The sequence below is a fragment of the Rhea pennata genome, chromosome 19 (genome assembly GCF_028389875.1).
Source record: "Rhea pennata isolate bPtePen1 chromosome 19, bPtePen1.pri, whole genome shotgun sequence".
Lineage (NCBI taxonomy): Eukaryota > Metazoa > Chordata > Aves > Rheiformes > Rheidae > Rhea > Rhea pennata.
Genome location: NC_084681.1, coordinates 12069850 through 12085406, shown reverse-complemented (window position 1 = coordinate 12085406; position 15557 = coordinate 12069850). Strand labels below are relative to the sequence as shown.

Below are 15557 nucleotides of genomic sequence, written 5' to 3'. Positions count from 1 at the left end.
AGATCACAGTCCCTCCTGCAGTGACCCATTTTACTCTCTAAGCACAGAAAATGCTCTCCTGGGTTGTAGCTAGGAAACAATCTTTGCCTCCCTGATGTGTCCGTTGCAAGCATCGTGAAGTCTCCTTGGAGCATTTAAAACCTACCGTGTAGGGGATAAACCCCAAGAAGAGGACTGTACCCTAGGAAGCTGCAGGCTGCTTCTTGGGCTTATGAGGACCAGAAGCATCATAGGCAAGTTCAAGCTTTGCCCTCATAGATATCTTGGGCAACTCTGCTTTTTTGGTAGTTCTCCAGCTCTTCCAGGTCACGAAGAAGAGATCTTAGCTCTCAATCATCCAGTTACTACAACAGCAGCAGGTGTTTATATCTGCTTGGGCACTTTTCCTACTAGAACAGCTACAGCAAGTGGTGCCACAATTGGCATCAGCCTTCTCTCTCCTCATGGAGAGGATACAACCAAGGGGAAAGGGAAAGCAGCATCTTAAAATCAAGTGAAAATATGATTTAGCTCAACAGGAGTGTGGATCTAATGCAGGCTAGGGACCAAGCCCTGACATGGGAGGTTTTTAAATTGGAAGGGGTGGCATATAAAGTGTGGGGGAGAAATAGCTGCATGTGCCAGCATTCACAGCCCACGAGAGCTGGCATTCCTCCTGGTTGTAAGCAAACAGTGAGTAACAACAGTTAGTGAACTACCGGGCATTGCAGGGCTGCAGCGCCCTTAGAAAGCCTTGGAGAGGTCTAAAGACCTTCACCTCCCAGCTTCAGTGTCTGTGCCCGAAAGCAAGTGTGAAGAAGCACCTTTGAGGGTCTCACACACAGGCAAGTGCATGCTACCGGCAGCACAGCCCTGTGGGAGACAAGCTGCATGCAGACGGAGAGCTTTTTCTTTTGCTTTACACATGCCATCACAACCAGCAAGCCAAAGCCCCCTCTCCCCACTTAGGCAGTGGGCTGCAAAAGCTTGCTAGGGAGCAATTTTCCTCCCTAGCATGCAGACACCAGCCAGCGCTCCCAGCTGGGCTCTATCCCTTTGAGAGGGCATCACAAATACTCACAGCAAACAGGGCAGCACCCCTCACCCCCAGAAACTGCTCTCTGGGGTGCAATGAGTACCCAGGGCTGCCAAGCAGTACCCTGCCCCAATCCTACCAACCTCGAGAAGGCTTCAGGAGGAGCAGTCACATCTACGCGGGGCAGATTGCCTGCTGGAAGCCACCGTACAGAGAAGTCTCAGCAGCCCAGTGAGGCAAAGCCCACCCAAACCAGCCCCAAGGTCATCGTGCAACCCCGCACCACCGCTGCCTCCCCGTCCCAACCTCAGCAGAGACCCTGGGCCTCACCATCCACTGCAAGGACAACATCCTCAGCAACAAGCTTAACCCTGCTGCCCAGAGGGAGCAGGAGGGCTAGAGCACCAGGCAGGCTCTTCTCTGCCAGATGTTTTACAAAAAAAACCTCTGGGGTTATTTTACAAGTTGCACTTACGCCTGCAGAGCAGAACTGAGCATGTTGGCTGGAGCAATATCAAAGACAGCACAGAAATAAAGGCCAAAGCAGTGCAGCAACTTCAGTAGCTGGGCAATTTTTATCTGCTCTGCTCTTCCACATACTCCTCCTGAATTGCAGCTCTTCTGCACTGTAACTCAGCCCTTTTAATGGCAAACTGGGCTCCTACCCCAGCTGAAACCATTTGGCTGCTACAAGGTTGCACATGACCACTTGGGGAGACCACTCTGCAGCTACAGATCTGCAGGTTAAAGTTCTGAAGCAAGCAGTAAATTCCTGAGATAAACAAGATTTATTTTAAGATTTAAGTCACAGAGAAAACAAATTGAATGTTTTACTGCCTCAGTCTGTCACAGAACACAGGAAAAAAAAAGGTGAAAAGGTAGACACCTGTGGAATGGACAGAGTCAAAGTCCTGTGACTGGGAAGGTTTGCAGTTGGAAGAGTTGGAGGCAATGGGAAAACTATTGGTTTTTAAAGGCCAGCCAGAGAATCTGCAGCACAACCGTGAAAGGAACCCAGCTGAGGAACCCAACTACACAGTGCTCTAGCTCATGAGCATGGAGAAACCAGGAGTCATCCATCAGTGGAAGGAAGAGCCTAGAACATTGCTGAGGCTCGGACATAGTGTGCCTCTGTCTGAGTCATTTTTTCCCTTTGAAGCATTATTTAATGTAAAGGCCTTTTCTTTAAAGGATCAATGTTTTGGAATAAATCCTAGAGAGTGTCTGTTGGCTGCCCTCTTTATTTTAGCAGTTGATCAAAGCAGTGCAAGTGCAAAAAACATTGACCGCTACTAAGAAGGAAAGAGGAGTGACTTTGGTGGCAAAGCTCTTCCAGCTTCTCAACCACGACACTCAGATCTAACAGCACATTTCCCCACCCGTGTCATCTTTTACATTACGAGGACCAATACTGTGGTTCACAAGGGCGTCATTACAGCGTGATGGGTTGTGAGGAGCAGAGTAAGTGTGACTCATGGTGTTGCAGGCATTGTGTAAAACGGGTGGTAACAAGTAAGGGGAGTCCAGGCTTGAGTGTGGTCAAAGAAAAGAAACAGAAGAGTTTGGTGTCTCCTACTTGTTATCTTGGTTGCTGTGACCTGTTCATACACCCCCTCTGAAGGAATAGGAAAGCCTTAGCACAGCTGCCTTCACATCAAGAGACACCGTGGATGTTTCTTTGCCTTATAGAAAGCCCCCCGCCTTGCTGTGGCCTTGGGAAAATCTCAGATGGTGGAAAGGATACATCACCTCTCTCTTGATGTAAAGCAACAAACAGAACATCTTTGTTAGCATCAAGCAGCGATGGTTATTTTTATTACAGAAGCATTCACAATCTCTGACTTCAATGAGATACCACCATGCTCCAGGAGTTACAGCTGGAGACAGCCCTGCTGCAAGGAGCTTAAGGTTTAACTAGAGTCAATAGCTACAGGAGAGGAATACCAGTGCCATCTTCCTCATGTTACTGGGACACGGGAGGATTAAGATTAGGAGCAAGGACACCTCCAAGCTCGGTGGCAGAGCTGAGTATTTATGCTCCAAGTGGAAGTCTAGCACCCTAAGTCCAAAGCAACCCTCCTTTTTTTTTGTATCTTGGCTTCTGTACAGCTCATATTTACACTGCTCTCCGATTTCTGAGCAATTGAACACACGTAGAAGCACATGGGGATACTGCTTCTTTCTGCCATTTGCTTTCTGCTCAATAACATGCCTGGCGTTGTATGGCAAGGAATTTGCCCAGTGTTGCCCGTCTCTCTATCTCTAGCCATAGGGTGAATATATCTATCTCCTCATACTCGATGGCAAGCTCAAAGGTGAAGTTTTGCAGCAGTGTAGTGAGGAAGAGGAAGAGCTCGATCCGGGCCAGTGCCTCTCCTGGGCACATCCGCTTTCCTGTGAGGCACAGTGAGAAAAAGAGATAGCTTGATCCAGTGCTTGAAGGAATCACTACATTTGGAGGGAAAATACATGCGCGGAGAAGGATAGAATCATAACTGGTAAGTTTGGAAAGGACATCTGGAAATCATCTAGTCCAACCCTCAAGCGAGTGGCCCGTTCGGGGATCGAACCCGCGACCTTGGCATTGTTAGCATCACACTCTAGCCAACTGAACTAAACCTAACCCAGGCAAGTGAAGAGCCCAGATTAAAGGAATAACTTTGCTGCCAACACACATCAGTAGCCCTTTCACACTGACTTTCCTTCAGGTGGATTCAGATCCACCAGTGCAGTCACTGCACAGTAGCAAGCAGGCAGCATCCCAGCAAAGTCCATGTGCAGGGCTAAGCAGTTACCTGCAGAGAAAGCCATGAAGGCTTCCCGCTTCCTGAATTGGCCTTTCTCATCCAAGAAGTGGCCTGGATCAAATTTTTGGGGGTTCTCCCACTGGACTGGATCCATATGCACTGAAGATAATACTGGAATAACAGCTGTGTCCTGCAGGAGAGGGACAAGACAGGAAAAGCAAGAAGGAACATGAGTATCACAGCATATGGCTTTGGTAAGCAGAATTACTAGCTGAGGAACAGCCTGTGGGGCAGGTGAATATAGGTGTCCTTTGGGAGGCAGCTCCTGGTGATGGCTCTGCACTTTAAACCTGCCAGGCACATAAGACAGATGTGGGGCTCAGCTCTTGCCCACAATCCTGGCCATCTCTCTGTGCAACTGTGGTTTCATTCAGAAATTGAGAAAGAAGCTATCCCTTGATTTATTTACTCCTACTGATTTATTTTTAAAACCCTCTCCTTGCACAAAGTCCAAAGCAAGGATGCAGTCCTTTGGGGTGAGTGTAGCAAAAAATGCCTGCAATTAAAATCCAAACCAGGAGTGCCACCCAAATCTGCAGTGGGGGTGAGGGCTGGGCTTGGCTCACCAGTAGTGCCAGCACAGGTACCGCTGGTTATCTCAGTGGCAGTGGTGTGCACTGAAGGGAGGGAAGAGGTGGTATGCCAGGATAGGCAAGCAGCAGGGATGCGTGGGTAGGATTAGCTGTGGCATTCACTGCCCTCTTCTCCTCCGCAAAAAGGTTATCCCCACCTTGCCTCACCAAGGATTGGGAAAGACTGGTGGCCTTTACAAGTGAGCAAACAGTCCAGGGATCAATACAAATCTTGTTCAAGGTTTTTATGCCACTCCTCCCCTCAGAAGTGCCAGAGAGCCCAGGACCACTAGGCCACCTTGGGGATGATGTGGCCCCTGAACTTGACATCCTGTGTGGTCATCCGAGGGAAGTTCTCTATGCGGGACTTCTGGAAGCGCTGCAGCTCATGGATCACGGCATTGGTGTATGGCATCTTCAGCTTGTCCTCTGTGCTGGGAGCACGGTCTGTGCCCACCACTGCATCGATCTCCTTCTGGACCTTGGCTGGGAGTTGAGGAAAAAACTCAAATTCAGGGCTGCAGTGCTTTCTCTGTGAAGGCTTTCAGTAATTTCTCACTGGCCTCTACATACACCTATTCTAGAGTCAAAGGATGACCTAGCAGAGAGTGAGGAACCTAGTGTAACCCCTTTTAAAGACCAAAAGTAGGGTGTCTGCCCGCATGGCTCTCTGGATCATGCAGGTTCAAGGCTTTGCCAAGAACATCTATCTTGTGTCCATCCAGGGCCATTCACACAGGCAGAGTAAGAGGGAAAAGAGGGAGAATGCCTAGTGGATAGTGAGAGAAGATGTGTGGAGCTCTCTAGCCTATCTGCATTTTTGCTTAATGGATCTCATTCTTGAGCAATCCACAGAGGCTGATTTTGATCTCACAGCAAAATGTCCCCAAACAGGAGCCTCCAGGGCTGGGACTCTGAAGTCTGCTTCTTTGCTGCACCATGCCTTACTAAGGCAAAGGAAATGGTTGCATTTTGGTGCCCTTACCTTGAATATGGGGGAATTTACTCAGCACCAAGAGGAAGAAGACGAGGGCATTGCCAGTGGTTGTTGTCCCAGCACCAAAGAGGCTGAATACTGACATGACCAGATCTTCATTGCTGTACATGTTCTCCAGGCTGCTCTTCTCCTGCAAGTGTGTGATAGGGAGGCAATTCAATACAAGTTGTGTGATTATCTTTAGGCTGTAGCCAGTTCTTGAGGGCAGCCCTTGTCCCCTAGGCAAATTTCAAGGCAGCCAAGGGGGTGCTGCCTTTGCTCGGTTTGCATCAGAGTCCCTCAGCACCTTCTCTGTGACCCTTACCCTGGAGTATGTGGCTAGAGGTTAAGCCTTACTAAGCACCTTTGAGAATTAAAACTGATTTTAGAGCAGGAGAGAAAATCTTTTGCACCTTTACCTTCTTTGCTTTTATAAGGAAACAGTCAATGTAATCCCGAGGAGAGCTGGGATCCAGGGTCTGCTTATGATGTTCGACTCTTTCTTGGATGTAGTCCTTCAGCTTCTCACATTCTGCCAAGGCTTTATGGTGTGGTCCAGGGAGGTGCTGCATGATGCTGGGAAAGGTGTTATATACCTGCGGACAAGAGAGGTACAGGAGGGTTCAGGTGCCTGGAGAGAGCTTCTCTCAAAGATGGGTGTTGTTCTATCTTCTCTTATGTCTGGTTTCAAGTGCTAGCACCCAGTGTGACAACTCCCAGGAATATACGGTGTGGTGCATTGAGACTTATTTCCAGGGACAACTGTAAAAATGTAAATCATGGACATTTGGGGGACATTGCCCAAGGGCTGCCTGGAAGAAGCTGTCCAGCTGCTGGATCAGAGCCACAAAGAACATTTTCCTCCATCTGATCTGGGACAGAATTGAAACATGTGCCTAATGTAGCCATATGCTTAAGTCCCATCAATGTCACTGGCAAAGAAATGCTGTCATAGGCAAAGCCAGACATCTAGTCCAAAGCCAAGGAGTGTCTCTAGACTGCCTGAATATATCAGAAATGAGGGCACTGAGCGCAGCAAGAGCACATACCATGGCAATGGGGGAGAGGAAAAAACTGACATAATTCCCAATCATGTCCAATAGCTCCAGAAAGGCTGTATCATTGTAGCTGTAACGGCTCCCGAAGACAACAGAGCAAATCACATTAGCAACTGCATGTCTGAAATTTATCATTGGCTCAAAGGCCTCCCCTGCAGTGACAAGCAAAAAAGACATTGAAAAGTTAGAAGTTAATCATTTGCCTCACACTCAGAAAATGCCCTTCTCCTTCAAGCAGCTGTCCTTTCTCTTAGCTCTGAGCCTCAGCTGAACCCTTCAGTTCTAACAGATGGATCAAAAGCTCACCCAGGTATAGACACCTAGATATATCTGCCTGCTCCTAAATCCCTTCTCAGTATTTGGGACTGAGGAAAGTAGAGGGATCTCGATGCTTTGAGCACCCTGCTGGCATCCTGCAGTGAATTGGAGGGCCTGCAGGAGCACCTCTGTGCAGTGACCCAGCCCCTCATTTGTGCAGTCTGCTGCTATTTCATCATCCTCTTTGGAGACAGTAGGGTCATAACAGTGCCCAGTGTACAACCAAATCCTCCATCTCTTCTGCCTCTGCACTAAGCAATGACTCCTTAAAGAGGCCTTGGAGGCATCATTGCTGTCTTATTTTAAAATAAGAAAGCAACAGAAAAGGTGGTTGCCCTGGCCGAAGTTCATTGTTGTGGGAACCCTTTGCACAGCCTGGGCAGTGTGGTGTTCTTGCATCCTCAGTGCTATGAAGTTTAGTTTCCTATTTCTGTTCTTTGAGCATGAAAAGTTCCTCAGTGGCCACTCCACATGTGCACAAATTCATGGAGGAAAGTTCCCACTCTGGCTTTCACAACCATGACTGGACTGACATCCTCACTGCCCTCTCTCAGTATGGAAGGACAGTCTAAGTCCTCTCTCAACAAGAACTGTTCACATCAGCAGCTGCAAATAGCTCTGGGGATCAGACTTGTCCTACAAGGCTGTCATGTGTTCTCTCACTGCCCCAACAGCCAGGAAGGGCAGGACCTATGTCACCTTTGAAGCTTGCTAGCAGCTGCACAAGATGCTGGGCCTCCTGCTGCACACGCTGTGACATGGTGTTCTTCCCCATCCCAAAGTCCCGCAGGGTGCTGAGCGTGAACCTCCGCAGCTCGCGCCACTTCTTGTCGTTGGTGGAGATAAAACCTGAGAGGAAGCAATGGAAGCTACTCAGCTGCCAGTACGTTAGCTCCTCCATGAGAACAGAGGACTCCTGTGCTAAATCCGACCGAGGAGCAACAGAGCACTAAGCCAGAACTTGACCCTGGTGTGTGCACAGCATCCTTGAAAGGATGAGCATCCCAGAAGAAACTAAAAACAAAGCCAGAAGTCTGCATTCGTAGGAGTTATCTAATAGGAATTAATATTGTCCTCAGATAAGAGATGTAACAGATTGAAGGACTTGCGAAATAGGAAACGTGGTTTTGAAATCTTGGGCATTGAGTCCCTCATCATACATGTAATCATTCACTGGCCAGCTGCAATCAGCTACTTTGTGCTCATCCAAAGAATAATAAAGAAGAAATCGAAGCACCTACCGTAATCTTTTGACACATGGACCTGAAGAGGTATTTCAGGTCTCCCTCCAAACTCCTCAGAATGACCAAGCAGAGCATCCTTCACCACCTCGTACCCACAGAGCACCACAGCTGGCTTCAGTCCCAGCCAGACAGTGAACATGGGGCCGTACTTCTCCCTGAGCTGGGGGAAGAAGTATGGAAAAGGTGTGATAAATTAGGTGCTGAGATGTTACCCTAGGCTCCTTGGATACCTCCAGGCCACAAAGCTGAGACGAAAGGATGGGAGTTTGGTTTTCAAGAGCAGAGCAGAATTGGAGCACTAGGAGAAACAGAGAGTTGAGAGAGAGAGGCTCTCAGTGCTCAGCTGCAATACATCCTCTTGGCCCTTACGCAGAGCTGATTTCACCACAAAGGGCCCCATGCTTTCGGCTTGGCTGGAGTATGGAGATCTGATCACACCTCGTGTTGGGACAGCAGCTGCCAGTCGTCTTTGCAGCAGTTCAGAGCGGGAAGCGTATCCCCAAGCGCTGTGCCTGGGAATCCTCCTCACAAAACTGCGTCCAGCTGGCATGAGCTACAATGCCTGGGGAAACAAAGCCTCCAGCAAGGCTCCTCTGAAGTTCTTGAGAAACTTCCGTGTTAGAACCACCAAGACCCAAGGCTTTTATAGCATCATCTCAGTGATTAATTTAATTTTTAATTTTGCCTAGAGATTGCAGTGCTGGAGAACACGTGGGCAGCATGGAGATGTGCTGGTCATGAGGAGCATATCTCTTGAGGCTACCAGCATGTTCTTGCCTCACTCCCACCACCCCAGCCATGCCCCGGGGAGGTTATGTTCTCATTGATACTTTGTGAATTTTAAAGCTCGTCTGATCTTGCTGGAAAGTGACTCTGGAAGGCAGGAGAGGATTAAATGCTTTGCTGAACCAAAAAAGGATTAGTGTTACTTCCATGGGTCCTACTAAAGCACGAGAAGGACGTAAACAACAGTATTGATTATACTCCAAGTAGCAGAGATTTAGGATATTTTGACAGAGCAAGAAAGGATGGAGGGAAAGAGGCAGAAAAAAGGAAGGAGGAAAAAAGAGTGACTCATATGATTCCCCTTTTATTTTGACATAGGATATTGCTGCTCTCTTTCCTGCTGCCCTGCCAGCGGCAGGGAGCTGGTACAATGCTGCGAGCTGATTTCTTACCTTCTCATGGGAATTGTAGAGGGGTAGGACATCTTTTTGCCATAAATTGCCTAGGATGGGCCATGGGGTCGGTCCTGGAGGGAGCTGACTTCTTTTCCTATTATTTTGACAGAGCAGAAGACACAAGATGGAGAGGAAGAAAAGAGTAACGACGGTCCCAGCATCCATTTTTGGCTGTCACCATGGAGCAGGGCTCCTCACACCACGGAAAAATCAGGATTGAGCAGTGAGCAGAAGGGAGCTGAGCTCTGCTCTGTCTCTGCCTTTCCCCCACGCCCTATATAGCACAGCCCTTCCCACCGGTCCCGGCTGCAGAGGTTAACTCTCCTGCACTCACCCCTTGGCCGGTCAATGGGCGGTCAGTGACATAAACACTCTGGCTTTTCCTGACTGAGCACAAACCTCAGGCCAGTTGTAACACGGACTGGAAAGAGCTCTGACACTGGACTTCCGCATTGCAAAACCCCGCATGGACTCAGCCAGGGAGATAAAAGCTTTCCCTAGCCCACTCTGATGAATCCCTCTTTTTTTGGTGCTCCCTTTCGGTGACCTTCAATGCAAGAAGTTGTCACCGTCCTGGTGAAACCCTTAGGTCATCGCTGGGTTATTGCCCTTCTCGTCACTGCCTTTCTTGCTAGTGCAGTGACCAAGGAGGGAGATGATTTCCTAACGGGAAGGGCTATCCTCAGCTTGGCAGAGCGCACCCCCAGCGACGGGTCATGCTCGACTGTTCATCTGCCTGATAGTTTTAGGTTAATTGAGAATTTTCCATTAAATAGCTTCCGTTGGAAAGTAGGCCAGTTCTGAGGGAAAGTACAGTTTTACTGAAAGATTTGGAGTTTCCGCTTGGAAAAATCGAACAAAACGTTTTGTAGCGTGGAGGAGCGTTAACAGAAGCTCTTGGGCTTGTTGGAGGTTTGAGGCTAGCTGCTGCCCTGGCTCTCTGACCTCTTGGGGCTGCTGCCGGGATGGAGCTAGGCCTGCTTTCGAGCTGCTCGCTCTGAACACAGCTCCTCCGGCGCTGCCTCGCAGGCCACCCACTCCCACAGCTGGGTAGAGCAAGGCAGCTCACTGCAAAGGATGCGATTTCTCCTGGAGGACAGGGCTGGAGGAAAAGAGGGAGGAGGTTTTATTCCAGGTTAGCGCCTGCAATGGAAGTGGCCTTTCAGCAGAGGGCATTGCATGATATTTTATGAGGAGCTTGAATTACCACACTCACTGCCAGCAAGGCCGCAGCCCCAGGCTCATTGCTGCTGGATAAAGGGCAAGAAGCCGGGACAACCTTTGGACAAAGCTGGGAGAAATGGCCAGAACTCTGCACTTGCACCCTTTTTTGGCCATGTAGCGGGGCAATTTGCAGCCAGCGGGCAGGGCTCAGCAGCCTTTGCGGGGTGAAACCCTTCCCACTGCCGGCACAGGTCAGCCCGGCGTGGGGCTCCTTCTGCCGGGCGCTGGAGGATGCACTCACGCGACTGCACTGCGGTTCCTTAGACAAAAAGCACCAAATCTCCACATCACTAAAAAGCTAACGGTGCTTAGCTAAAAAGCTAAAGTGAAGCTGAACCTCCCGCAGCCCTGAGACTGCTCCATTTCAATATTTCATTTTTTTCCCCTCGAGACCTAGGCTGCCCCATGCTGCCAGGGTTTGGAGGTCACTCTTCCCTCTACCAGCACCAGGAGCACACTCAGTGACAGGGATTTTTTTGGAGGAAACTGATCCTGGCAGGGGGGTCTGGAGTCCCGTAGCTGAGGCCAGGAGGTGACCATTAATCACTCTCTTTCCCCATCCTGTCTCTACTCACCCATGCCTGATTTGAAACTCCGGGCTTTGGCACCTGCAAGAGAGGAAGCTTTGCTCAGGGACATGATGTAGTGACCTGATTTTTGGGGTGAACAGCCCTGAGGTGACTGACACTGTTCTTTCTGTGGCAGCTGAATAATACTACAGACTCAAACAACAGGGAAAAAAGGAGGAAAAAAAGCAGTCATGGAGATTACTTTGAGTAGCAAAGTCTAAGTGCAAGGGGAAATTCCCTCTTCTGGAGCCAGAGTTCAGGCAGGCTCCAAAGCAACAGATGGACCCCATGGACAAATGCTTGGACACCCATAACATTTCAGCATGACCCATCCATTGTCACAAAGATGTTCTGAAAGCTAAATGTCTCTAGTACAACCACAAAGCATTATTGTTTTGCGTTATTAACAAAGAAGTCAGCCTGGGTGGTGCGAGTTCATGGCTCCAGGTCACTAGATAAGCAATTTCAAAAGAAAAACATATGTACTCGCAGTGACAGTGAAACTTTGTATTTGTCTTTTTGAACCACTTTTCGAGACTTTGCTGTAAACCTTTTTCATAAAGTATCAAATAGATTGAACCAAAAGACCCTCAAAATGATTTCAGTATTGTGTCTATTGTGAAATGTGCAAAATTAAAAATAATTAAAAAAGGAAAGGTAGAGTTGTCAACTAAAACTGAAAGTCTTTCTACAAATTGTCATACGAGTGCTTTTGGAGAGCAGGAGATTGGGGAAAAGCAGACTGCTGCAAGTCCACTTCTCCGTCACCAGCCTGGGTATCACTTCAGGAACAGCCTGTGAGACCTTTCAGCCAAAAAATGGGAATAGCAGGAAGTGATCAGATATAAACACACAGGGCATGTGACATCCTTCCTGGTGAAATGTGTCCCATTTCTTTGCTTTATTCAGCAAAATTCAGGTAGAATTCAGTAATTCTGATCAATAGAGAAGATTATTTTGACTTTTCCATAAAAAAAAATCATTTTGAGTTTGCCAGAGGCTTTAGATTTTATTTCGGAAGTAACATCTAGAAGAAACCAATAACCAGAGCAGCCCAGTACTGCCCCATTTTGGCTGGCAGGCTCCAGGATGCAGCGGGGAGGGTGGACCCTGGCTCCCGCCTGCCATAGGCCAGCTCCACGCGAGCCCAAGGAAACACAGTCCTAAATTAAATGTTTGTGTTATTAGATCAGACAGAGAATATATCTGAGGGGCTGATTCAAGGAACGAGAACAAACGTTGCTTACGGGGTATTTTTTCAGTGTAGATGTGTACTTGGAAAAGCTACTAGGCAAACAGTGAAACGCAGACACAAGAGAAAATGAGAAAATGACTCTAGTCAAATAAAGAAGTCAATAAAATATCCAGGCTATTGGATTTAGGAAGACCTGCTGTAGGAAATCTTAACATTCATCCCTGTTTCTTAGCTAGAGCTTTTATGCAGTCTGTCTAAAATGCCTCGGAAGGAGCAGGGCGGGCATCAGGCATGGTGCAGAGCCACCTCATGGTGTGGCATCAAATAGGGCCTAACTTAATCACAGAAACACTGAACTGCCAAGGTTGGAGGCACCTCTGGAGATCATCTGCTCCAACCCCTGCTCAAGCAGAGTCAGCTGGAGCAGGCTGACAAGGACCATGTCCAGTCATAGTCTGAATATCTCTAAAGATGGAGATGTCATAACCTCTCTGGGCAACCTGTTCCTCATCCTTCCTCACAGTGAAGAAGTGTTTTCTTATGTTTCAGTGGAATTTCTTGTTTTTCAGTTTGTGCCATTGCCCCTTGTCCATTTGCTGGGCCCCATTAAGTAGAGTCCAGCTCTGACTTCTTTATCTCCCCCATCAGATGTTTATACTGATAAGATGCTCCAGAGCCTTCTCTTCTCCAGGCTGAACATTCCCAGCTGTCTCAGCTCCTCATACAAGGGACACTACAATCTCTTAAACGTCTTTCTGGCTCTTCACTGGAGCTGTTCCAGTAGCTCTGTGTCCTTCTCATACCAGGGAGCCCAGCACTGGACCCTGCACTACAGGTGTGGCATCACCAGAGCTGAGTAGAGGGGAAGGATCACCTCCCTCAGCTTGCTGGCAATTCTCTTCCCAATGCAGCCCAGGATACCATTAACCATTTTTGCCAAAAGGACACATTGCGGGCTTATGCCCAACTTGGTGTCCACCAAGACCCCCAGCACCCCCTTCCCCCTCCCCCCAAGTTCCAGCCAGTTGCCCCAGCAGATATTCCATGTATTCCCCTGTTATTCCTCCCCATGACACAGCTTTGCATTTCCATCTGATGAGCTTCACATTCCTCTTGGTCCATTTCTGCACCGTGTTGAGGTCCCTCTGAACAGCAGCACCACCAGACTACTCTTCCCAGTTCTATGTCATCTTCAGACTTGCTGAGGTGCACCCCATCATCCAGGTCATTAATGAAGATGTTAAACAATATTGTCTAGTGCTGGATCCCATCTTTGGGTATAAAGAGAGCTAAATAAATGCCTGCAGGTTCCGCTGATCTTGTGCTTTAACTCTGCTGGCTTAGAGCATGCTTTATATTACACTAAGGCAATTACTGTTATCCTAATGCAATTTTCTCTTGTCAGCAGCCCAAAGCCTCGGTGATCTGGAGGTGCTCTGCTCGCTCCAGGGCCTTGCTTGCACAGAATGAAGCACGCATAAAAACAGCTGAAAACCATTTTTGTCTCTCTCTCTTTCTCCCTTCCACAAGCCGAGGAGTGAAACACCAAGGTGCTGCATGTACTGCATCTGTTTGTTGAATACCCTGGTCCAGTTAATGACTAAACTGAGGGTATTTTCGGTTACTCTTAATAACACAGCAGTACTCGCTGCATCGGAGTTCAGCCTTAATTACACAGAGAGTGTCATTTGTAATGCCCATCATTTCCTCCCACTCTGCAGCAGGATGATGTTAGATCCCCTTTTCCATTCCTGGGACAGTGTTCATCCTTGGATCTCTCTGGTGTTCCCAGATGTACACTCAGCCCAAGTGAGGGACTTGCTGGCCAAGTACTCCCTTGCCTGCATGAAGGGTGTTTGCACGCTGTCAGATACAGCACCTAGGCTGGAGCATTTGAGATCTGCCAAAGAGATCCTTCTCTGGAGATATTCAAGGCCCGCCTGGATGCAACCCTGTCTACCATGCTCTAGGTGACCCTGCTGAAAGGGGAGGTTGGACTAGATGATCTCCAGAGGTCCCTTCCAACCTTACTGATTCTATGATTCTATGATAACCCCCCCATGACGCTGCAACCTCTGCTTTCTAGGATGGCAGTTTGGATGGACGAACAGGCTCCCCCGACCTCTGTGTCCCCAAACACACCAGTGAGCCATCTTCCTTTCCTCTCTGCTCCTTGCAGACACGCTCCTTGCAGCGCTGCTGTCATGCTGCTTATTACTCAACTGCATGTCTCTCTGGAGACGGATCTGCTGTGCTAAACTGGCCAAGATCTTTTCTCTCCTAAAAGATGGAAACATGATTCCTTGCTGGCTGCTAGTTCCTCAGATGAGTCATCTGCCTTGGCTGGTTATTACAGCTAGCATTAGCATTTTGTGATCTTAACTCACAGCACGATTATGCCAGGGAAGTGGTGCATGTGCGCTCAGCTGGCCCCCAGCTGTAGTTTGTTGGGAAGGAGGACAGCAACACGTGCCCCGTGTTTCCCCACACGGCCAAGCAGCCGTGTGCTCCTGCACCAGCAGCATTCACCTCCGACCGAGGGAAAACAAAACAACGGTGATGCAAAGCTGGAGATGCTGCAGCAGACAGCACGGCTGCTCTGCAGATGGGGCTTCCTCGCCCAACTTGCCCCCTTTCGGGAAGCAGAGGCAGCCTGGTGGCAGCCCAGCTTCCTGATCAGCTGCTGAGCTTGAAATGCTGCTTCCAAGCATCTCTCTTCCTCCTCCTCTCCTCACTCTACCTTCTCCCCACTTCCAAAACTGAAGATGCAGAGCACCTGTGACCATGCGAGGAGCCAGCCTCAAACGCTCCCAGGATAAATCATGCCGTTATCTCTCTGGCTGCTCCAATCTTTCTTCCTGCTCTGATGGTCAGGCTCTATGGGGCCATACATAGCTACATCCGTTTTCTCCGAGTTACTCTGAAGGAGAGGTTTCTTGCTGGCCCATAGCAGCAGATTAGTGCTCCCATCCCTGTCACAGCCTTTGAGCAAAGGCACTGAGCTATGCCATCAGCTTACAAATAACTTCCGAGAGTTCAACTTTGGCCTTAACTAGAAGAACCCTGGATTCTTCCTTGATTCTTCCATATATTTCAGTTAAGCCAAGCAGATGGCTTGGTCTGTTTTTCCACATGGCATTTCACCCCACAAGGAGGAAGACAGCTTTATCCAACTGCCAGTGGATCTTTATGCCCATAAAACATCTCAAAGCACCCTGGCAGCTGGTTGCAGCTCTGAGCTGTCGCTCCTGGACCCAGGAGGCTGGTCCTGTTGCAGGGAGGGCAGATGCGATCAAGTAGAGATCCCAGCCCTGTTCAAAGCCATCTCTGACAGCTATCAGCTCCCGGAGAGGGGCATGGGGTGCTGAGCGGAAAAGCAGGGCTTGCAAGCTAAGACC

The 15557-nt window shown here is 48.8% G+C and overlaps 1 protein-coding gene across 1 annotated transcript; it reads right to left on the bottom strand.

Moving 5' to 3' along the window:
- Nucleotides 1–3000: 3000 nt before the first annotated feature.
- Nucleotides 3001–9437, bottom strand: LOC134148880 (cytochrome P450 2C5-like). Its single transcript, XM_062591460.1, has 9 exons — nt 9169–9437; nt 7988–8150; nt 7446–7595; nt 6420–6580; nt 5790–5966; nt 5380–5521; nt 4693–4880; nt 3811–3952; nt 3001–3409 (listed from the first exon to the last, which is right to left on the bottom strand). The coding sequence occupies exons 1-9, from the start codon at nt 9334–9336 to the stop codon at nt 3216–3218; spliced, it is 1485 nt and encodes a 494-aa protein (XP_062447444.1). The 5' UTR covers nt 9337–9437; the 3' UTR covers nt 3001–3215.
- Nucleotides 9438–15557: the final 6120 nt, after the last annotated feature.

Excerpts from the sequence above, each read along its gene's own strand:
- LOC134148880 (XM_062591460.1), bottom strand. The coding sequence starts at position 9,336 with ATGGATGCTGGGACCGTCGTTACTCTTTTCTTCCTCTCCATCTTGTGT. Across the intron at positions 8,151-9,168 it reads TCTACAATTCCCATGAGAAG|CTCAGGGAGAAGTACGGCCC; the intron begins GTAAGAAATCAG and ends TTCTTCCCCCAG. Across the intron at positions 7,596-7,987 it reads CCATGTGTCAAAAGATTACG|GTTTTATCTCCACCAACGAC; the intron begins GTAGGTGCTTCG and ends GCTTCCTCTCAG.